Here is a 24,047-nt window from a genome sequence, read left to right on the forward strand (position 1 = left end):
TTTAAGAAAGAGTAAATTCTTGATAGCAACAGACGGGAGCTTCGCCGATTTCTAATAAAATAAATTAAAATCACGACCTTTATGCAGCTGTGCGGTGTAAAGACAGCGGCTAAAAATAAGGCAATGCGGGGGAAATATCGCCGATCGATATACTCTTCGACATTGAATTGCGAATTACCTCTATGAAGAAGTAGTATTTTGCTATTTTTCGGAAATAGTAAAATATTATTTCGTATTACTATATAAGACGTAGTTTTAAGATTAAACTGTTATTATTATAAATGTAATATTGTAAAAGGTAAAGGCAACAGACAGGTTTTACGTCGTAAAATCACAAATGTTTATGTGAAGGTCGATGGATAATGATTACAGGGCCTATTATTATGTCAATAGGTACCTAGTAAGTAGTTGTAAATGCATGTAATTTAAACGCTAATCAAATCGTGTGTTTACTCCTGGCATAAGACTAAAACCGCGAGTTTATGCCGGAGATAGCTATTTAAATGCTCTAAATAAATTCATATAAAATCCATAGAATTAGATAGACGATATTTTATAACGTCAATATATCCATCCACGTGCACAGAATATATTATCTCTTGATACTTGGTCCTTCTGACAATCCAGTAAATTCTTATTAAATAAACAAGAGATATTACGCAGTACGAAATTAACGGACATAGTAGAATCTTTGGTCACCCCTTCTCAAACTCTTTGGACCAATTAGAATAAGGGAGGCTGCTATAAAAGAGGGCGCATCCGAGAGATTTTTATCAGTCTACCGGATCCTCCCTCGGGAACAAGTCTCATCTCTACTAGCAGCCTCTCTTCAAACACTCTGGACCAGTTTCACCAGTTTTCGCCGCGCATCTCTTCGCTTCTTGAACGCCGAAGTACTCCCCGGGGAGAGTTTCACATCCCGTTTACCTACGGGTGGGAAACATCTCTCGCGTTCGCAGTCATCGGTCGTCACGTATTCCTGTCTGCCGCCTTCACCTACATTTGGCCTGTAAAATTATTTACTAGACGCTACATACAAGGAAATAAAACCAAGTCATTACCGACTTTTTCAAAAGGAAACATCGTTATTATTAATAACCCCTCCACCGACTGAGCTAGGAAAATACATCAACGAAGTGCGCAGTGGCGTATCGTTGAGGGGGTGTTGTTATTAACCTTATTGTGTGACCGTGAACTCTAGTACCTGAATAAATTCGGCACCACACCAGCTGAGAGTTTTATTCGGGAATTCAAAAGTTGTGATACTACAAAGGAGATCCACCTCTCCTAATTCATCACTAGTCTCCTCAGTGACGGCCCGGTAGCATTATTGAGCTAGCCGTGAGCCGGGTCATGTCATCAGGTTGAAAGTCTCTTAGCTAGATCCAACGTCACCTCTTCACTCTAAGATGGATGAGAGACTGCTTGGTCTGCTCTATTATATTTAAGTTACTCCTAAAGTCATACCACTGAGCGCCCAGTATCCACCGCAAACATCTGTTATTGAAGCTCAGAGGCTTCATAAGGTGCAATGATTCACTATCGTAAAGCAGCACTGTCAGTTCACAAGCGTCGAATAGAAGACACTTGGTTTAAAAATATCATGCGTCAAATGTTGTCCATCCTTTACATGCATTCTTGTCTCCTGAAGTTGCGAATTGCTCTTCCAACGTCATTTCATTGCCAACGAAATAAAATTTGACATATCGGCATTAATTTGTATCATTTTTATTTATTTTTTCTGTATGCCTTTGGCGGGTTTTGGAACTTGTAGATCACTACTTTACATTGTGTGAAATCATACATATTATAATATTATTATGGACGTATGTTTTGTTGGATTATGACCACATTGAAAATGTTGAAATGTTTTGTTGTGAAAAATTTTGAATTTATTTTGGAAATATTTCAATTTTTGATTCATATTATGCCATGAGTTCACCATTTCATGCAAATGATCACCCACTTAAAACATGTTGGCATTGAATTTATTAATCACAATAGGGCAGAGCGGGGTCATTTGAGCCACGGGGTCACCTGAGCCACCCGTATTATCACTCTTACGCTGCATTATAGATACAAGCGGTGGATTCCGAACAAAGCAGGAGGGGTAGACAGCCAATCCACAATTGCATCAGTCACCGTCCGGTGTTCGATGTGACTGTGAACGTGCGATGTTACTATTTTCACGCCAAAAGTAAAGAAAGCAGTTCCTCATACTTTTTGGTCTCAAGACTCTCAAGCACATGTCTGTGGTGTTACGGCAATCAAGTAAATGTATTTTGGTTTAACAATAGTGTGTTTATGCGATGACAGTATCAAAAATAATCTATTTTCAATAGTCTTTGGGTGGCTCAATCCAATTAGTAATAATTTGGGGAAGGGGTCATTTGAGCCATAACAAACGTACACCTGAAAGTAACAGATACACCTGAGAAGGACCAGCTTGCTGCAGAACAAAGTAAACGGAAAAGTGAGGGTAGCAAGAAGATAGTAAAATCGAAGAAACTTTCAGTGAAGAAAGCTATTTTGAAGAGTTCCTCTGAATCTGATGGAAGAGACACGACCTGTTAAGAAAACTAAAAATCTCCAAAAGAAGAAAAAAGTACAGACAAGTATAACTATATGTTCCTATTGTTTTCTAATAATTTGGATTAAAGATTAAAGAAAGATTTTGTTTGTATTTTATATTGCTCTGATGAAAAAAACCTTTCTACGCCCACTGGCTCAACTGACCCCATTGGGTGGCTCAGTTGACCCCACTAGGTGGGGTCAACTGAGCCATCTGGCATTTGTGACATTAATGTAAATTTAGTCTTGTAAACATCGTCTTTGTTACAGTTTTTTGATGAAGTTACATGACCAAATAAACAACTTAACTGGTTTAAAATATATCATTTCTTATTTCTTCATTAATTAGAAGCCATACTGCTTTGAGCAAAATCATGATCAAGTGACCCCGCTCTGCCCTACATGGTGTTCGCTAAATGCAAAGAGATTGAAGAGAGGAGTCCAATCTCTTTGGCTAAATGACTATTACACTGGGATAAAGTTGATTCTACAATAAAATTGATTTACTTGGTAAGTATTTCCCCATTTCCGATCCCAGATGGAGCATATAAATTTCTACAGTGTTGGGCTAGGTGGATTGTTTGTAAAACTATATAATATATGTAAAATATTATAATAAAATGTATGTCTTCACTAATACCTTGTTTTATGGCTGAGGCTTAGACTATAGATACATCTAGACGCCACCCATTGCATTGCTAAATGAAGCTGCGTGCCGTGCGTTTGGTTTGTGGGCGAGCGAACGCATTCGTATACAAATGTTTGAGACTATAGACCATTTCGCTGGTGTTCACCCAAAGTGCTCGCACTAGACGCTCAGAATTAAAATATAATTTTCTATTTTTTTACTTTATATAGTATTTTTAAGCGGTCAAAATGCAATCTTTAGGTAAAAATATCCATAATTTAAGTTATTTTAAAGAAACACTAGGTCACTTGAATACGTGTATTAATTAAGGCGCTAAGTACCAAAATAATAAAAACTGACATTTTTATAAAAAAATGTTCCACATACCAACGCCAATAACTTCAACTATAGTCTAAGTGCCTCAAGCAAGTCAAAAAAATACAGCAAAATAATTAAACCTGTCGACGTTGTAAGTCCGTTGGCGTGTTTTATTTATAATGGTGTAAGTAGCACTGCAGTGGTCAACGGCATCCAATATAAAATAGCTGACGATAGTGTATTGACACTTGGGAGTTCTTAATAACTAAAATTATAGAAGCTGCCGTGATTGCTTCACACTGTAAAACTACATTTTTCAAAAGGTCTGCTTCATGAAATTTTACTGCAATGACTCGGTATTTTGTAACTACAGGCAATACTACTTTTTGGTACTTAGAGCCTTATTTAATACACGTATTCACTTGTGGCTGAGGTATTTTTCTGGAAAGTTAACCTTAAATATGTTTATGTATTTACATATTATAAATCAATATAATTTCCATAGGATCAGTTTCATTTCTAGAAAAAAATTAGGAAACAAAATCATTTAGTTGAAATTACATTTTATTCATTTCCATTACAAAAATAAACAGATAAGTGTGTTCTTTATTTAAAAAAATTGAAGTAGGGTGTTCATTTCTTGCAGTGCTCGAAATGGAAAAGTTTAAAAAACCGGAGCGCTTGACAATTTTCTGATAAGATATTAATATAGTTATCAAATTTGATGTGTATTTTATAAAAATAAGTGTATTCGATTTTTTGTTAAATGACTCATCCAGTTCAGGCGGTCAATTGTTAAAAAAACCTCTCAAGCTGAAGTAGGTACTGTAGTACTATTTTATTCTCAAAAATATGCCACTGACACTATTATTTTTATGGAAACACTACAACTCTTTGTAAAAAAAAATGACAACCAACTGCTGTTGCTGTTTTTTTTCCAGTTTAGTGTGGGCGTTACTTCAATGCTGTTGTGTTGTGTGTATCTGCTTTAATAGGGAAAAATGTTGATACTTATTATAATATTGATTATTGTGACGATAATATATTTAATAGATTATTTAATACATAATACCAGGAATGGAAAGTTGTTTGATAAAATTCCTGGATCAAAGACGCTGCCAGTCATTGGGAATATTCTTGACTTCTGTTACGGAAGCGGTATTGTATATTATACTTTTATTATTTATAGTTATTAATAAATAAGTGAGCTCTCAATAAAGGGTTTAGACTAATGTAGTGGGAGTCTATCAATTTTTTTAAATATCACCTTTAGGGTTTGCAAATCCGGGATACTGAAATCCCGAAATTAGTTTTTTTTCGTGAAATGTAAGTGAGTAATTGTATCTGAATTTAAAATAAATTAAACCTACTGAGATTGAAGAAGGTAGGAAATTATAATTTAATTCAATATTAATGAAAGAATAATATTGACTTTATCATATTATAAGATTTTATTTGATGTGTTCATTAATTTTTTTATTACCTATCTTAATCTTGAAGACTGTTTTTACACATTTATTTTTTTGGATTATTATCTTTATTTACATAGCTATCTTTTAAATTCCTCTCCATGTCAATTATAAGAATAAAAAAATGTCTTTAAAAAGATGCATTCATTATTATTAACTTATTATTATTTGTTATTATATTATATTATTATTATTTGTTATTATATATATTGTTATTATATATATTATTTATTATTATTTGACAAAATTTCAAGTTTTTTACCAATCCCGGAATCGTGATCGAGAATTCTTATCTCTAAATTCCGGGATTGAAAATATTAGCATGGTGGAATTGATTACTATAAAAAATTTAATGTCCTTTGTGTTGATAGCAATGAATACAAAGTTTATAAATAAAATACCAGTGGCGGCATACCGTTGTCGTTCTTGTTTTGGTTACTCACTTACATACTATTATGGTATATTTGGGCCCCCTATTATGCAACCACTCTACTACGCCAATCAATGCAAGTGGCATACTAAAACTTGCCTAAATTTAAACCGAGTTATGCTCTGTACTTGTTCAACGTCTATAAATTATCATCATTATTATTTCGATACATACTCTTTTAATAAACTATTTTTGTAAGTAGTAAAGTGTAGTGTAAATCTATCTAACACATAGCCTAAGTGCGAATGCCCATTCAAAAGTGAGCATATTTAAATTGTTCCGTCATTCAATCAAACCAACCTAAATGGGATTCAATATAAGTTGTCATATAACTAAAAATAGTAGATAATCTGAAACTGCGCCGGCAGTGTAGAAAAAAATAAAACAGATTAAATATTATTAGAAACCATCATGATATGTTACTAAATCAGTAATATTATATTTTACTGGTTTTAACATAGTTTTAAACTGGTTTTACATTATTTGACATTGTATGAATTCGGCATTTATTTTTTTATTTTTAATAATGCAGTTTATAATTATTATAATGGTGTTTATGTTTTTAAATAACTTTTATCTAAATAGCGATTATGTACTTATAGGCATAATAATTTAATTGACTGGCAATTTAATCTCAGAAAACGAATTTGAAGCACTATTACCAAACAAACTAGACATGTCAGGACAACTGGTTTTAATAGTAGGTGTGTACCTACAGAATGTATTTCAAGTGTAAGTTCAATGTTTTTAGACATGTTGTTAGACCGAAAGGGCATTTTAGTTGCCAAGCGCAATTACAATTTAGATATTATGCAATATGATTTATTAAATCATCGTTTTCCAAACTTTTTTTGCTCACCGCTTCCGCCTTCAATAATTTTTGAAATTGTAATTTTTTAATGTCACCAAAACATTTTTGTAATTAGTTGTGTGTGTAATTTTCGAATTTCCGAAAACTAGTTTGGAAATAAAACAATGTGTAACTGGATTTAAAAAAAATATTTATTAAAATGAAATAAAGATGAAATTGTATATACATAGTATATTTCGCAATAGGTATTATTAGTACAAATATAATAACTAATAAGAAGGATGAGTTTGATGTTTTGGTTCTAATTTGTTTAAAGTAATCGCTGTATTTTTTTTTCATTTGCTCCTCAATATCCCCTACTGCGACCAGCAACGATCCTCTAGAGCCCTCCAGCACCGCTTTGGAAAACTATCATTTGAACTTATTTAATTAACAATAGAACCGAGATTGTCAAACTATCAAAATGTCTACTATATAGCATTACTTCATTTTCATTGTGGTCAATATGCCAAACTATTTTAGTTTGTGATCCTATCTGTTTATTTGGAAATTAAATCTAGAGTAATTGTATTAAAAGTAAGAGTAAAATACATCTTTTCTTTACAGTTGCAGTATTTTATCAGAAGAGAACCTATGCTAACAGATTTAAAAATTTATACCGGGAATATGCTGGGCCCTATCGGCTTATCAATTTATATAACCCAGAAGATATTGAGGTATGAATTATTGTTTAATTGGCGCAATCACTCAATTTAAAACTTTCTCAAAGTAATATGGATATGCCTGAATGTATTTTTTATATTTATGTTTTACTAGCAATATACAGTAGACTCCCAATTATCCGGGATAATGGTGGGGAGAGGCGGCACGGATAATCCGAGCTATGTTTTTTTCTTTTTAAAATACTACATTTTAAACATTTCTAAAGAAGATAATTATTTTAACATGTTTAATACTCATTATTCATTAAGAAAATCTGTCATTTTGGTTTGCTTGCAGGAATCTTTTAATGATTTTCTAATATCAGTTTCCTAAGAGCTATTATAACATTATGTTCGAATTCCCATTGGTCGATGTACTCTTTCTCTTCTGGTTGAATGAGATTGGAAATAATATCCTTGTCACTCATTATTTGAAAACCTGGATCACAGAATCCGCGAACCGGATAATCGGCACACGGATAATTGGGAGTATACTGTATTTAGTTTTTGCACTGTCACCATGTATTCTTTCTGTTCCATATCTCCTCGAAGCTTAGGTGAGATGTTTTGTAGATCGGCATTTGCATTCATACACCTAACAGTATATTTTACCACATTATCTCTTTAAAATGGCATCTGCAACCAAACACAATAACAGTATACCATCAATATATTTATTAATTTACCACATATAATATGATTTTAATTAAATTCACACATATTTAATGCGTATATGTTTTTATATTCCATTAAGCAAACGGCGATCCACATTGACCGTCCTATTGATAGGTGGTAAGGAGTCAATCAGTTGTCGTCATCGCTAAAGTTCAGGTGACTCAAATCTGAAAGCTGGCTATGTACAATTTTTGTGAATGTATAAGGGTGCATTAAAAAAAATTCAAACATCATTGACTTTACTAGTACAAGATCTGGGAAACCTGACGTCTTAATGTCACACGTACCCTTATAAGTTCTTAAGCTTACAAATGACAGATACCCATTGAGAGAAACATCAGGAAGCTGTGGACTTTCATCACGTATCGAAATATATTGTTTTCCTCCACAAAAGCCACTTTAAAACCATTTTAATGTTAGTTAAGTGTAAAATCAATAAAAAAAATCCATTACATATTTCTGCGAAGCTATTCTATACACAAGGTGGCTATCGACGGTAGTTTATCATATTTATATATTGATGCAGTTAATTGTTACAATAAGTTAACCGTCTAAACTGTCAAAAAGTGCTATGTCTTAACAGCCCAGCCCCTCTCTTGGCTGTGTTAACTTTTAGAGCGAGTTAGACAGTTTTGACATTTTAGACATAAATATGATAAAGTGATAATATTTATCACTTTAATCTTATCACCGCCAGCCAATTTTTACTAGGTGGACACTTGTAGGCTAGATATTTTTTGAATAAAATAAATCCCTTATAAAATATGAAATAGGAACAGAGTGATAAATATTTATGAAAACTTACCATATCAACATGTTTCTCGAGTTTATCGTGAATATTTTTATACTAAAATCATGAATATTGTTTAGAAAATATACACGAACAGTTAATTCAGAAGTTGCGACGTTTACAAGAACCCGCGGGCTATCTCGTCCGTGGCCTGACGCGATATACATGCTTTGGCGAGTTAACTCGTCCGTGGCACTGGTCGATATCTGCCTTGTATATAGAATAAACTCAGTGTTATATAATAAGTAAATAGTTACTAAAATAAATAATTAAAGTGAAGGCAATAAAATTAATTTATGCAATTAACCCAATTATATCTCAATTAAAATTTTACGATTTTTTAAATTGGTGCATAGGTAGTAGTTTGTTACACAATAATGTATATTTTGAATCGCATTTAATTCAAGTTTTAAATTCATCTAACTTAGTTAAGTTCAATTCAACTTAGTTGAATTCATCTAACTAGCCTCAGTTGAGGCATGGTCTAAAAAGATCGTGGCTAGGCGATGCGCGGATTGCGGGTCGCGGGTGCAAATGACGCATGCCGAACGAAATATAATTTGTCATATAAATCCAACATGCGCACATTTAATGTTCTGTTTATTGTTCTATTAGTAACAATAATAATATATTCATTGACATGTTTTCTTTTTCAAGTAACGTTCTTAGTCATCTTTACACGATTTAAGAATTAATACCCTCGGTCGCCATCACGAAACAAATTGACGTGTTCACAGCTCGACGTTCGTTGTTCCAAAATTTCCTCGCACCTATAGTTGAAAATTATTTGCCGTTTCACCGAGTATCATCTTAACGCTGTATTAGTACAAGTAAACACTAAATTCCTAGAAAAATTATAAATAATAATATTAATTGTTACTGTCTGAAAATATCTGAGTATGGTGTTTTAAAATATATTATGCAATAACAAATAATATTAGAGGTAGTTGCATAAATTATTGTACCTGACAATGAATATTTTTGCAATCATGTTGGCCATTCTGATAACCTCTAAACCTAAACTGTCTAGAATTATTTTGTTGTTATTGATTGGTAATTAATCAACAAAGCAAGGTGACCTGTTTTATAGATAGGCGGGTATGCAATATTATCATTACAGTTTTGCAAAAAAATTAAATAACAGCTCAATAAATACTTAATATCCTCTCCATAATCCTATTTGATAATAATTGATAACAAGGTTTAAAGTCAGAAAACTTGATCTTGAGCTGAATTTTTCAGAACAGTCAAAAACGCAAGATCACAAAAATAAATGCTGCTTGGCCAATAATTTGCCAGAATTTTATAAAAACTGTTATCTACAGTGGCAAAACAAATCAGTTTTTTTTTTTAAATAGTGAACTTTAGAAAATATAAATTCAAGACATTCACAACATGACAAAAAAAGAAAGAAATACGTGATGGTATTAACAATATTTAAACAAAAAACGATGGCCTAATGTTAATATCCCGTAAGCGACTTTTTACAAATTGTGCAGGAAGCTAAAAAACCTAAATATTTAATATGAAATATTCTGACTGTTAATAGTACACACATGTTGTAACTATATACCATGCAAATAACCCGTAACATAAAAAGTGGTAAAGCAAAGCACAATATAATACCTAATATATTGATAACATCAAATAAAATGTGACATATAAATAAAGGTAAACATCCAAATTTGTTATATTACTTACTGTTTTACCATTTTGAGGCTGAATTCAACACATGTCATGCAACACGCTTGACAACTTAGAGGCAAGATACGTTATTATAAGTTTATTCCTGCAATGTTCAGATACGGGAGATTACTAAAATGGCTGTAAGTATCATTTTTAATTATAACTACAGACACAGGAATTTCGCAGTCGAAGGGCAGTATTTTGGTTGTTTTCAGGTCAGAGTCAGGGTATTAACATTAGACCATCGAAAAATATAAAAGAGTATACACCAACATAAGAAGCATACCAAATGAGCTAAGTTATACCCTATTTTAGGAATTTATAAAACAACTTCCACCTAACTCGGTTTCACTCAAGTGGAATATATCAATATCTGAAGCAATTTGGTTGAACATAGTTATTGCTTTCCCAATTGGGATTACCAATGGCAGGTTAGTTGTGCATCTTGGGAGAGCCCATACAGTCGCATGCCGAATGCCTCCAGCTTTTTGATGGTGTCTTCCTTTAACATTCAGGACCAATACATAGACCAGTAGGGATATAATGTACCATCTGATCACCTTCCAATGAGAGTCATATGTCTCGATTGCATTAAATTTTTTCAAAAGTACTTCTTGCCATCTCAATTCTGATCTTGATCACAGGGTCTGAGCACTCTTCCTCTTCCTGAAGATGGCAATCAGGATATATTACGTGGTTCACCATGTGATATTTTTGTATAAACATTGATATGTTATGTAAAAGATAGGAAACCTATAGCATGTGTATTTTGATATTAATTTTGATTTTGTAGAGTGGGTGTCTGGATACCTACACATGCATACATATTCCTATTGTGTCTAGTATCTTATTGGGAGTAGTATTACAGATTACACAAATAATGATAATTTTAATAACTTGTTGTTTTAAAAATGTCTGTACATAGCAAGTCTTCTTATCTTATCAAAGTAAAAGTAACAAATGATCAATCATTCATCTTGGTAAAGATTTACGATTAAAATTCAGTTCAGACAATCTCAAATGCCTTTATAGCTTGAAATCCATCACGTAGTGTGACAGGAAAGATAAATGAGAGGCTGGGCTTAGAATTTTTAAGTAGGATGCCAAATTAGAAAAGGCAGGATATACTCTATGTTGGCTATTTCTATAATAACAATATAATTTATGTTTCAGATTGTATTATCTAGTCCAAAATACATAAATAAGGGTGAACTATACGATATCTTACATCCTTGGCTGAAAGATGGACTGTTAACTAGTGGAGGTATATATTATATTTTTTAATACTTTCCCTTTTTCTGTCATTTATATTCGAGAATGCGGGTGAAATTCACAATATTGTGTTGTAATTTTAATCAATATTCATATACGCTACGGACAATCAGCAAAGCAAGTGGCTTTCAATCAATACTAGTATAATAATACATACAATGCTTGTTAATTTTATACAGTCGAACTTGGTTATTACGAGGAAGATGGGACCGACTGAATTTGCTCGTTGTAACCGTTACTCGTTATATCACAGAAGAGTTATTTTTAAATGAGCGGTCATATAATATATTATATATATATTAAACATGGCATTCATAAACTACAAAAGAAGTTGTTTTTTGTAGGTTCGTATCATTCAAACTGAATCAAACAAATCAAACTAAACCATAGACAATGTAGGTACAAATTGTATGAGTAGAAAGTAGACCGAAAATGGTTTGAGATTTGACGTTAGGTTCAGTATATCATTAAAAATCAAACCGTTCTCGGACCATCAGAAATGGTTTGACATGAAACGTCAAAACAATTCGGACGATCCATAGACTAATGACAATCTGTCAAAGTGTTGATATGCATTATTCAGCATTTATATATCGTGAGATGTTCATATTAATATGTTAGACATTTACACCATAGGAGTTCCCTTGAATTATGTATATTATAGATTAATAATCAATACCTATTATTCATAAGTAACCATACGTGAACAAGAAGCTGCTTTTGGTCTTATTATCCCAAAATCCAGCCATATTTTCTATGCAAAGAGTTCGATTTAATATCATTACTATAATTATTATGTCAGACCAAGAATTTATTTTCATTTCATTTATATTTTGTAACGGAGATTCTAAACTACAAACTGTTTTAAATCAACCCAGAATCAGGTTTTATATTACCTAATGAATTTTATCAATTTATTGATTATTAATTATATAATATGTTTCATCGTTACATCCGAGATTTCGCTATATCCGTGATCGTAATAACCGAGTTCGACTGTATATCTTTTACCCTTTAAGTTCATTTATTTTGATTAATAATTATTATTACTGTGTATTTTTAGCTGAACAATGGCAAAAGCGGCGGAAGATTCTTACTCCAGCGTTTCATTTTAATATACTGAAACAATTTTGTAAAACTTTTGATGAACAAAGTACAGAACTAGTGGAAAGAATCAGAACCGATATCCAGAAAAAAGAGACCAACGTCATTCCGATAGTCACGCAATTTGCACTAAATTCCATCAGTGGTAAGAAATAATTGAGACTTCTATTTCTAATTTGTCCTTATGCAGTCAAAATTTAACAAAATATACTTACATATCATATGAGTAATATTAAATAGGATGTGTTTTGCTCTACGACTTCCGTACCAACTTTGTCTCTCCGTATTGTCACGGTGGATCTTAAAATAAATCTAAAAAAAAATCACAAATATACAATAACATACAAATGTTGTTAGTGCCTCCGACGAAAAATGGGGTGTAACCTCAGAGTAATAATATAAAGAGAGTGGGTATTGTTCGGCAAAATGAAGCCGTGTTTCTTGCGTATAACGCACAGTAGAACCTTAATTTTATTATTATTAACTTAACTCAGTACGGCTACTAAATTTAAACACAACATAGTTAACCATATTTTCTACTTAACTAAAAATAATTACCACTAACTTTATATTTAACACTAAAACAATACATTTTAGTAACACATGCTCGCAGTTTTTAAATGACTAGTCATCCAAATCAATATTTACCGGCGAAGTGTACAAAAAATATTTGATTCAGCCATAGAAATTCTATCTTACTCTAACACATATTGTGGAGATATAAGCGTGCACAATGCTTTCTCACTCGCACTAATGGTTCATTTTTGTTCACGCCTTTGGTGTAACATAATATATCATAAATATTACTTTTTTACCCTGAGTCCAACAAATTTCGTATTAAACTTTTAAAATATATTAAAATACAATAAGTGAATATTATCATTACATTTTATAATGAACGAGCCGGAACGCAATAATTAATTCTTCGAACATACATAATTTGTAAACATCTCATGCATACCCACTAGAAAAAATAGATACCCGACGGGGCTAGTGGGTATATGCATGGGATGTTTTTAAATTATGTATCTTCAATATAATATGGAATTCTCAACTCTTGTGTATTATTCGATGAATAAAAGAAATGGTATATTAAATTTAATTTTTTTACGAGATAGAGCGATAATCTCAGAGATTTCACGAACCAGAATTGTGCTTTGGTGCGCTCTGCCCATTTTGAGCTGGAAATGGTTAATGAATACAGTAGGTATACAATAAAACTACATCATAAATTCGTAAGTTAATACTTTATAAATTCACGGTTTTACTTGGCAATATCTGCATGTTATTTCATATATTATTTTATGGAATTGATGGTTTAAGTAAATTTTAAATTGTATTGGACAACTTTTTGTCGATTTGGTTCATCTACATTATAGTGATGGTTTTTTATCAAAGCTTATTGTCAACATAAACAGTTTTGTGTGTTTGATAATTTGAAAATCTATAATATTACCTAATCATTGAAATATTTAAAGAGACGGCAATGGGTCTCCGGATCGACAGCAAACTGACTGCAATTGGTAAATACAAGAAGGCAATCTACGAAATTGGCGAGATTTTATTATATCGGCTGGTACGTTTGTGGCTTCGACCGGATATCTTCTTCCACATGACTGCTGCCGGCAAAAAACATACAGAAACTCTATCGATATTGCATCAATTTACAACGGACGTTATAAGAGAACGTCGAAAATGTGTATCGCTTAGCGAGTTAAAAGGCATAGATAGTGAAGCGCTCGACGATGATGACAATTTACGATGCAGGAAAACCCGCTTGGCCATGTTGGATTTATTGCTCTTGGCCGAATCTCAAGGAAATATTGACGAGCTTGGCATCCGTGAAGAAGTGGATACATTTATGTTTGAGGTACATTTGGTTTTATGCTTTTATCTAGTTTGACATTTAGCCACAGGTATGGCGAATGAGAAGTAAAATTCGCCACTCCATGTATAAGTTGAGAAATCAGATCATAATTATGTTATTGAAATCGAAAAACACTGGTTCAGCAGTCTATTCCAACCTTAATTGTGATAAAAATGCTATGATGTATATTCTACCCATATAGTATGAAATAACACTTTCATAACGTTAGTTTTGCTGGATGTGTTAACTAGATAAATGCTTGAGCTGTCATTGTTTTATGATGTTGACGATTGAGCACTGCACATGCGTAATATCACACTGTGTAAGCTCGTTGATCAAACGACCTCGCTCGAAGCTCCATGACTTTGAACTCGGGAACCAACTCAAAGATTCGCTTTTTAGATAACCGCAGATACTGTTTTATATACAGATCACATCCATATTAGTATTATCTCAGATTACGACAGTGGCGAAGGGTGGAGGTAGGCTGTTAAGATCCACCATAAATAGTGCACACTTAACTTTCTCAGTCATACGTATTTTTTTTCATTGAAATAAGACTACAATTTACATATTAATGGTGTTGGCTAATTTTTTTAAATTCAATTAAACCCTGCGACACCAAGCCATAATAGATAATAGTAATAGATAATAAATAAATTGAATTGAATTGAATTCAATTGAATAGTCAAAAAATATTCATATATCTATAAAATATCTAAAATTATTCAATTAAATCATACACTTTGAATATTTTATAGACAGAATAATAATAATTTTTATCTATTATATTATAGTTTGGTTATGCATGGCTTAATGAATTTAAAAAAATTAACCAACAATATGTGTAATATGTATTCTGTTGATGAAAACAAATAAGTATGAATGAGAAAGTGTGCACAATTTTGTCGTATCGCCCAAAATCTACCAAAACTATTATGGTTTGGTTAGGCAGGGTTTAATTGATTTTTAAAAATTAACAAATAAAATCTGTAAATTGTAGTCTTAGTTCAATAAAAACGAAAACATTCGAATAACAAAGTTTAATGAGCACTATTTATGGCGGATCTTAACAGCCTACCTCCACCCTTCGGTACTAGATTACGATAATGGGGTTATTGTGTTATGGTGTTGCGTAGTTGGAATAGACCTGCTGATACTCTGATAACCTGATAAACAATCCTTTTGTTGGATCATACACAATAATTGAATTTTTTAGATAACCATAGACAATGCATAAATGTCATACTTTTGAAACAATTCAATTGAGAATTACTAGTGTGTGATTATTGCAAATATTTTTTACTATTTGCAGTGAATTGTAATAGAAACTCACGTTAAAATTTATTATGTTTCAGGGTCATGATACAACAACGATGGCTATATCTTTTTGTTTGATGTTGTTAGCCAATAATAAGTCTATACAAGTAAGTATTATAAATTAATACAGTAGAGCCCTGATTTTACATGCTCGGAATTCAAGTCTTCCTGCTATTTGTGAGTTGTTCCTTTAGTTCCGCTTCATTTTAGTCATTATCATTTATAGCACTAAGTGCAACCTTTCGCTGGTCTTGGTCTCTTGGTTTTACGTTTTTATTTCCCACAATTTACGTCTTAAATATTCAATTAAATTTATGTACCTATTGAAATTCAAAATCTATTCTAATCTTAATTTAAGATCTATGAACATATTATTATGCAATAATTCCTGGCACTTGGTTATGTTGCATTTATCACATTTTTATCACCCTCCATGCCATTCAATATTCGAAAATAATATTCTTTTATTTTTATGTCAATTTTCACAATGATATATGCTAAATTAAAAAATTTAGTCATTAGGCATTTTTGTCCCTTTTGCCGTCTATGAAATCCTTGTTTCCAAATACCCCAGCATTGTAAATTATGATAATTGTGCAATGAAAATGTTGAATGAAAAAAATGTTTTTATTAGGAGCAAGCCGCTGCGGAAATCGACGAGATACTCGGTGATTCCACCGATCCTGTGGGCATTGATGACTTAAACCAAATGAAATACCTTGAGAGATGCATTAAAGAATCCCTTCGACTGTACCCCAGTGTTCCATTCATTGGTAGAACTATATCAGAAGAAGTCCAGCTGAGTATGTGAATACCCTGTAACTTATTACTGTACAGCTAAGCTGATAGGCTAAGCTGATAGGCCAAAAGGGGATAGTCATTATATTTGTACTTTGTATACAATCATGTAACACTTAATGGCTTTAAAAACAAAGTTTTTTTTATTAATCTACGATATTTAAGTTATTTACGTTGACAGCTATTGACAATCACTAAAATCATAGCTATTATTCGCTTTGCCTACACCGACCCCCTTCTCCAGCAAAACGAATAATAGTTTTTTCTTTAGCCTTTAGCAATTAGCCTTTGAAATTTCAGGTTAAATGGAGTTGGCTTTTGTAGCAAACTAAGCATTCACACATATTTTTCTATGCGTTTAGATCGCTCTTTGAACTCAGTGACATATAGACATAGATAGTGAGATAGACAACCGCCACAAGCGACACTACTTCATAGAGATGTACAAATACGGCTCTAAAGACCCTTCGTGAGCCTAATACTACAAGGTTCTAAGTGTTCGTCCTTGAAAAAACAAACCCAACAAAGAAGTAGTATTCTAAGCTGCCTCATTGTTACTTTTGTTTCTCCAAGGACAAACACTTAGAACCTTGTAGTTCTCCACTCGCGCCTTTTCAATATCTTTCTTTCAAATATATCCAGCTTCTTCTCATATTTTTGTGATAAAGCCCAGCACTTTGATGAGAGGCTTTTAGGGCTTTTTTTAGTTTACTTTGAGAGGAATTTTCATGTAAACTGTCTCTGTAAACCATAATAGGATTTATTTACCAGTATAATTGTTCTACTAACTTCTTGACTGGTATCATTATCAAGAGTTATGATTATGACTTCAGATAAATATGTGTGTATGAATTCGTTGACTTTTAAGCTTGAAGGAGCCTAATTTGTAGACATGTATTTCGTCTTTTTATAAAATAATATAACTAACTCTTTTCAATTTAAAATACTAATTTATTTATATATGTCAATTTTATTGTTTCAGCGAATTACCGTATTCCTGCAGATATTATTTATGAAATTCACATTTTTGATTTGCACCGAGATGCTAGCATTTACCCGGCTCCCGACGTATTCGATCCTGATAGATTCTTGCCGGAGAATTGTTCGAAGCGTCATCCGTTTGCATACATTCCATTCAGTGCCGGTCCCAGGAATTGTATAGGTAACAAAGACATTTAAATTTAAAATTTACAATCAATTTTACAGGTGTAATTTAGTTTTGCAGGTGTAATACAAACTGAAATACGACTTAACCAATATAACAAAATCATAAATGCTAAAAACATTGCATTCACTCTCTCGCACATAAGCGGTACCTATCTAGTCGAAACAGCAAAAACTCAACTGTCAAAAATTCAAACTGCAAAATGTCATTATGTAGAAATATCGTCAAGTTAAAAAGTGTGGCTATCTTTCATATAATATAATCCCGAGATTAAAAATTGTGTCTGGGATTATAATCTCAAATATTTACCACATATTATATAAACAAATGTTTTTTTTTTTTTAGAATTATTTATAACCATATCCTTGCTTTTTCGTACAAGGTGGTTGTTAGTAATTTTGAACAATCACAAACACCCAGGCTTTGAGAAAAACACATAAATATTGTGTCCTGACCGGGAATCGAACCCAGAACTCTCGGGTGGAAGGCAAGCGCCTTACGCACTGCACCACGAGAGCAGCCCTATTAACAAACGTTACCAACGTTTAATTTTCCCTGACCTGATTTAGTAGGGACATAGTCATTTACTTATATTAAGTGCGAGTGCAATGAGACAGCTTAGAATAGGTACTACTTCATTGTTAGATCTGTTTTGTCAAAAATAAACACTTGGAACCTTGTAGTATTATAGCGCCTGTACGCGTACATGGAATTACTGTCGGCAATCATGCTTATTTTAAACTATCATGACAATAACTGTTTACACGTAAAAGTGCTAACTGTCTCTCCAATCTCATTCTTCAAGAGTAAGCGAGACGCAATGTTGTCATTTTATACTACTATCTGACAGGTCGTACTGAAAATCGGTTAAACTCAAAATGAGTTGTTCGTTTTTTTACCGGCATGTTCGCCCCTATCCGCTCTACAGATATCAGATCGAAAATAATCTTACTTGCGCGCAATAATTCATCACAATTCGGAAGCTTCCAAACTTGTTTGATTTATGCATGCAATCTTGCCAACTTTTGTTTCCCATATGTTTCCCCATACATCTTCTTACTGTGCACAGTACATCCATGCACGTGTAAACGGGGTATTAGGCTTGCATGATGTATTCAGTGAAGCTAATATAAAAGATGTGTTTTACATGATTTTTACTGGTTTTATAGGTCAAAAGTTTGCCATGCTTGAAGAGAAGTCATTAATTTCATCCATATTACGTAATTTTACATTGGAACCGGTTACTACTCCAGACGACATAATATTTTCTGCAGATTTGGTTCTAAGATGCAAGGATCCAATAATGGTTAAATTTCTCCCAAGAAAATAGGTAAGGATTATTTATTTAATCACTTAATTGTAATTTTCATATTATATAAGAAGCTGTATGCAGAGTTACTTATGTGACTATATATCATGCTATTAACAGTATAAGTACACAAAAACTACCCTTTGTTGACACAATGTGCAGTAAAATCAGTGGCGGCTCGTGGATAAGGTATCTAGGGGTGCTGCGGTTGATTAAAAATAAAAAAATGTTTATTTGGATTATATTTTACTATTAACATCAAAATTAAATACAAATTATTAATTATATTATTAATTAAAAAAGAAATAATTTTTAACAATGTGAATAAATCATTAAAGCTATATTTCTTTCCTCGTTGTCGCGCGCGTGCTCGCGTGAAAACGCAGAAACGGCGAAATACTGTCGGACCGGCGGTACCGATCAACCTTCCAGCTCCTTCGTCCTCTCGAGCATATTCGATTGAAAACGGTACTGCATAAAATCATAAAGATGGTCACTTTCCGATATTAGTAACGCGTGTATGATAATTATTGGATGTATCAGTACGAGGGCAAGCTAAAATAATATTGATATTTTCATATAATATACATAAATTTATGTATATTATAATATTACATTTATCGCAATTTGCTTGAGGGTGCTGCAGTTCCGCAGTGCATATGGAAGAGCCGCCACTGAGTACAATGCACCCAGCCTCTCCATACATACCAAATATGAATCACACATGTCCACCAAATGTCAAAAGTTGCAAAAATACTCCTAACTTAACACCCACGTGGGCGGACCACATGTCCGATAGATTGATGGAGTGAAGGGGGTTGTATTGGAGATGAGAAGAAACCGTGAGGAATGAAGAAAGCCATGGCTCGATTTGGGTTTTAAAACCATTATAAAGAAATTTTGTCTTTATATTTAATTACAAAAGAACCCTTGATCGTAATAGTATATTTTACCCCCCTAGTAGTTCAATGCGAAAGGCACTGGTTTCTCATCCTTCAGGTTTGTGCCCCAATGAGGTCACAATATATCTATGTGATTTGTAATGGCTAAGTGTTTCTGTAATTGTTTCGCAGACCTCAACCGTCTTTAGTTTCTTGATTTAGGTAATTCATAGAGAATGAATCAGATGGATATCCCTTTAAGTGGTCAGGATTTTTTTTCATCTTGATCATTAAATATAATTAGGAATTATATTTTCAATAATACAAAAATTATTTTGTTATATTGAACCACAAAATAAGATTTATCACTGTGAGATGTCCGGGGTTCCAGCGGCTAGCTCAGGTGTCCATCGAACCCCGGATTCACAAAAAAAAAATGATATATTTATGTTTGTTAAATTAAATAAAACACTAAGTCTTTCTTGTGCGGGTCTTAGCGTTATATATTTGTATATTTAGTTGGACAACGTTATTTTGTAGTCTTTTACATATTTTGTTTTTACAATCAGTTTCGCAGGTCCGTACACGGTTTACAAAGGACGCTTACTAACTTTTTTTTTCTTTTTAAATTCCCCGTACCCACGCCGACCAGCAAAAAGGACTCTCGTGATTGGCCAAATTTTATCGCGTGATCCTTTCGATTTGACGAATCACGAGGACCACCTCGGCGCAGGCGCGCGAAGATTTTAACGTTGCCGGCAAAATTTATTAGATTTAAATACTTATATTTTATACATTATATTTAGTCTTAAAATTATCTCTTTCATCCATCATCATTTATACTTTTTTAAATCAAATTAAATTTATCTTAATTACACCTCCGCCCAGTATATGATTTTCACACACCGGACGAAGGCCTTTACTTATGAATAAAAAAATTACGTAGTTGAGCAAGGAATCAGATTAGATGTTTTATGAAGCCGTTTCTAGAGGTCAGGGTTACGTTTCGACTTATTACTACTAAATGATTATTTTACACCGGGAGAAGCCCGCCTGTAACAGGGGTGTATCAACCATTTATAAATTTTAAATTGCCTCCCCTGAAAACGCCTTGTTTATTGATTTTTACTCTAAGCATGTAGACATAAACAAGCATGCCAGCAGCGATTATCCTGGGGTATCAGTAATATGCATATCATTGGCCATGATTATTTAGCTGATGTTGCGTGCGGACAGATGAGACTCTCTTCTCTCTTTCTCTTATAGATCCACCAGTATAAATTGTCCGCTGAGTGAGAGCGCCGCATGCTAATATTTGACATGTCATTCAATAATTTTTATACCGTGATGAACTTAGTTCTAAATTCGAAAACCGGACGATTTATGATGGTTTGGTTCATACTAAAATTATATTTTGATAGTTTGTTTCTTGATAACTGCTGTTATATTCCATATTGATGCCAATTTTTTTCATTAATTTTACAGGAGATGTTCAAAGATACAATTGAAATGTGATATATTCAGTTACGGGGATAGAAAGTTGCAGCCTTAAACTTAATACTATAATAATTCTGTATGTGAAAGAAAGAGGGAGATGTCTGAAAATTGAAAATAAGTTTTGATACCTTTCTTCGTCTCTTGTGAAATTTTTACAGTGTGGACCTAAAAATAAGGTCTCTTGGGCAAGGATTATTATTTGATACCTGTCGATACCGATATATACGTAAAATTTTACGTACAATCGTTGTATATTTATATACAACGATATATCGTTGTTTTTGATAATGGCCAGAAATGCTAACAACAATCGTCGTTTTGCTTTTAATGCCTGAAATGTTAAGTTAATTTGGGAACATACTACTGCACCAGTGGTACGAAACATTGTTTTATCTATTTAGTTTTATTGTTGTGTAATATAACCCGATTCATATATGTTTTGTGACTGGGTAGGTTTAGAACTTATAACTATTGTATATTTTTTTCATGGCATCACCCTTTTTATAATAAAAACAATTCCAAATACAAATTTCAGTTTACAATATAAAAATTTGTTTACAGTCAAATTCTTGGTGGAAGGACAATGCTTTATTTTATTTTATGGGTTTGAACCAATGAGAAAGTCTTTTACTCAACTCAGTGTTTAAAGTAAAGTGCATTTGTGCTATATAAAAACAGTTTCATTTATAAAAAAATAATGAAATAAAATCATTTGCAATACATATTTTAAATGTTCCAATAAACAAACACCATGAAGACCTTTTTCACAAATCACGCATATTGTACGAGATCTTTTAACGAGGCCACCATGCAAAATTTTTCTTTTCAGCCGGGTAGTTTCCTAATTCCACTACTTTGTAACTATTATCCCTCGTGTGGGATAACCGATCGTTTCCAATAACTGGTACTATGACTAAAACTCTATGTGCGGATCGTGCATTTCGCTCGCTCTCGCGATCGCCCGTATGATGGAGCGAGAAAGAACTATGTCAATTACTTTTAACAGTAGATGCAGCTCGGGATATCTAATTGCCTCATTATCTATTTAAAACGATAAATTAATTACGAAACGTGTTTTCATAATATTCCGATTTCGCAGAATCAATTAGAGTGGTAAGGTGTCTAAAAATAATACAATACTTTAATTTATCGACAATTATTGGTAGCAATCCTCGACCCGATTTTGCACAATATCGTAGCAGCCAAAGGGTTAAGAAAATATGAAAAGAAGTAAAAATAGAGGTTACCGACTTTGAAACTAGTAGCCTCTTTGTTTCAATACATTTATTTCAATACCAGTCAAGTATGCATACTTTGATGACATCCCTAGTTGTATAAATGTCAATTGAACAATAAATGCATATTTGCACAAAGGAGAAAAGGGATGAAATTTCATACAGGAACAGAGAGCTTCTTATACAAAATTGTCCAAAGCTCAAAAACTTATTTTAACTCCCCTGTAAAGCATTGATTTTAGACTTATCTCCATTTTCCTTTCACATACAGAATTGGAATATGCATTTATACATGATTCAATAGTTAGTTTGTTATATTTTAAGATTGTTATTCTTTTATTTGTATAATAAAATTGATATATTAAATACTATAAACCTGCACTACACTACCACACCAGTAGACAAGCCATCATTTTGTATATGACTGATTTAAAACTTGTGAGTCAGAGGTTGTTCATATGTTAGTCAAACCATTTTGTAAGTGAATGCGTCATGAATGACTTATAATAAAACTAAAATCCATTCCAACATTCAATATGACCGAGTTACACAGACGCGGTGAACTACGAGGTGACATGTAAGTTGAAAGAGGAGAGAGATTTGATCTTTCGTGACTTGGATAGCGTAATGACACTCAGATGTAAGGGCACAGTTGGTGAAAAGATAGGTAGGTGGTTAGATTTTAGATTTTAAAATTTAGAATACAGAACCATTTTTTCTGCAGTATAATTAATTAGGTACCTACTGCATTATTCGATATGACTTCAATATATTTTTTACAAAATGGAATAATACCATTTTTTGTTAGAGCTGAGATTTTCATCTTGTGAAACAGTAGTGTAATTAGTAATATAAGTGAAACAATCACAAACTTCTCAGTTTTGAGAAAATCACATCCATATTGTGACCTCACCAGGAATCGAAGGCCATTCGTTTCGATCTGTTTAACTCAATCGGCTAGAACGAGTCATGAACTAATGAATGACTATCCACCAATGTCTTACTTAATCTGTTTGATAAACTAAATAATTTCAATGTCAAAGTATTACAACTCATATGGCTCTAGGAAGCATCTCCTCTACCCTTTGTCTGCAACAAGCTTCCTCCTGCTTGAACATCGGCAAAGTTGTACCTCTTTCTAGATAACTCAACCACATCAGTTTATGTTTCCCTTACTACGAGGGTGGGTCAATAATTCCTTAGAAAAAAGCATTAAAACAGTTTTTATTTTTGTATTTTTTTTTTATTTCTCAACATAATCTCCTTGGAGCTCAATACACTTGGTTAGACGTTTCTCAATTTTTTTTAAACAGTCAGAAAAATAAGTTTTCGGAAGGTCCTCAAAATAAGCATTTGTCCGATCGATGACTTCTTCATTTGAAAAAAAACCTTGTCCACTTAGCCATTTTTTTAAGTTTGGGAAAAGGAAAAAGTCACTGGGGGCTAAATCTGGCGAATACGGTGGGTGGTCGACCAATTCGAACTTCAATTCTTCAATTTTAGCCATTGATCGTAAACAT

At 32.8% G+C, this 24,047-nt stretch overlaps 1 protein-coding gene across 4 annotated transcripts in view; it reads left to right on the forward strand.

Annotated features, from left to right (window-relative positions):
* The first annotated feature begins 4,470 nt into the window (after nucleotides 1-4,470).
* Nucleotides 4,471-24,047, forward strand: part of LOC147072384 (cytochrome P450 4C1-like) — a 40,578-nt gene continuing 21,001 nt past the window's right edge. For 2 of the 4 annotated variants that reach the window (XR_015070712.1, XM_085947711.1), the window contains exons 1-9: nucleotides 4,471-4,675; nucleotides 6,834-6,943; nucleotides 11,253-11,343; nucleotides 12,415-12,600; nucleotides 13,934-14,325; nucleotides 15,681-15,749; nucleotides 16,277-16,445; nucleotides 17,423-17,602; nucleotides 18,775-18,935. Coding sequence is in view for 2 of the 4 variants with exons in the window: in XM_085947711.1 (XP_085803837.1) it covers nucleotides 4,519-4,675; nucleotides 6,834-6,943; nucleotides 11,253-11,343; nucleotides 12,415-12,600; nucleotides 13,934-14,325; nucleotides 15,681-15,749; nucleotides 16,277-16,445; nucleotides 17,423-17,602; nucleotides 18,775-18,935 (1,515 nt within the window). In the remaining 2 variants the exon portion in view is untranslated. Of the gene's footprint in view, nucleotides 4,676-6,833; nucleotides 6,944-11,252; nucleotides 11,344-12,414; nucleotides 12,601-13,933; nucleotides 14,326-15,680; nucleotides 15,750-16,276; nucleotides 16,446-17,422; nucleotides 17,603-18,774; nucleotides 18,936-21,280; nucleotides 22,628-24,047 lie in introns of those variants that run through there. The other 2 variants (XM_085947710.1, XM_085947713.1) reach the window with 2 other exon arrangements.

The sequence above is a fragment of the Rhyacophila brunnea genome, unplaced genomic scaffold (genome assembly GCF_057557595.1).
Source record: "Rhyacophila brunnea isolate RB1 unplaced genomic scaffold, BYU_Rbru_1.0 scaffold_2, whole genome shotgun sequence".
NCBI lineage: Eukaryota > Metazoa > Arthropoda > Insecta > Trichoptera > Rhyacophilidae > Rhyacophila > Rhyacophila brunnea.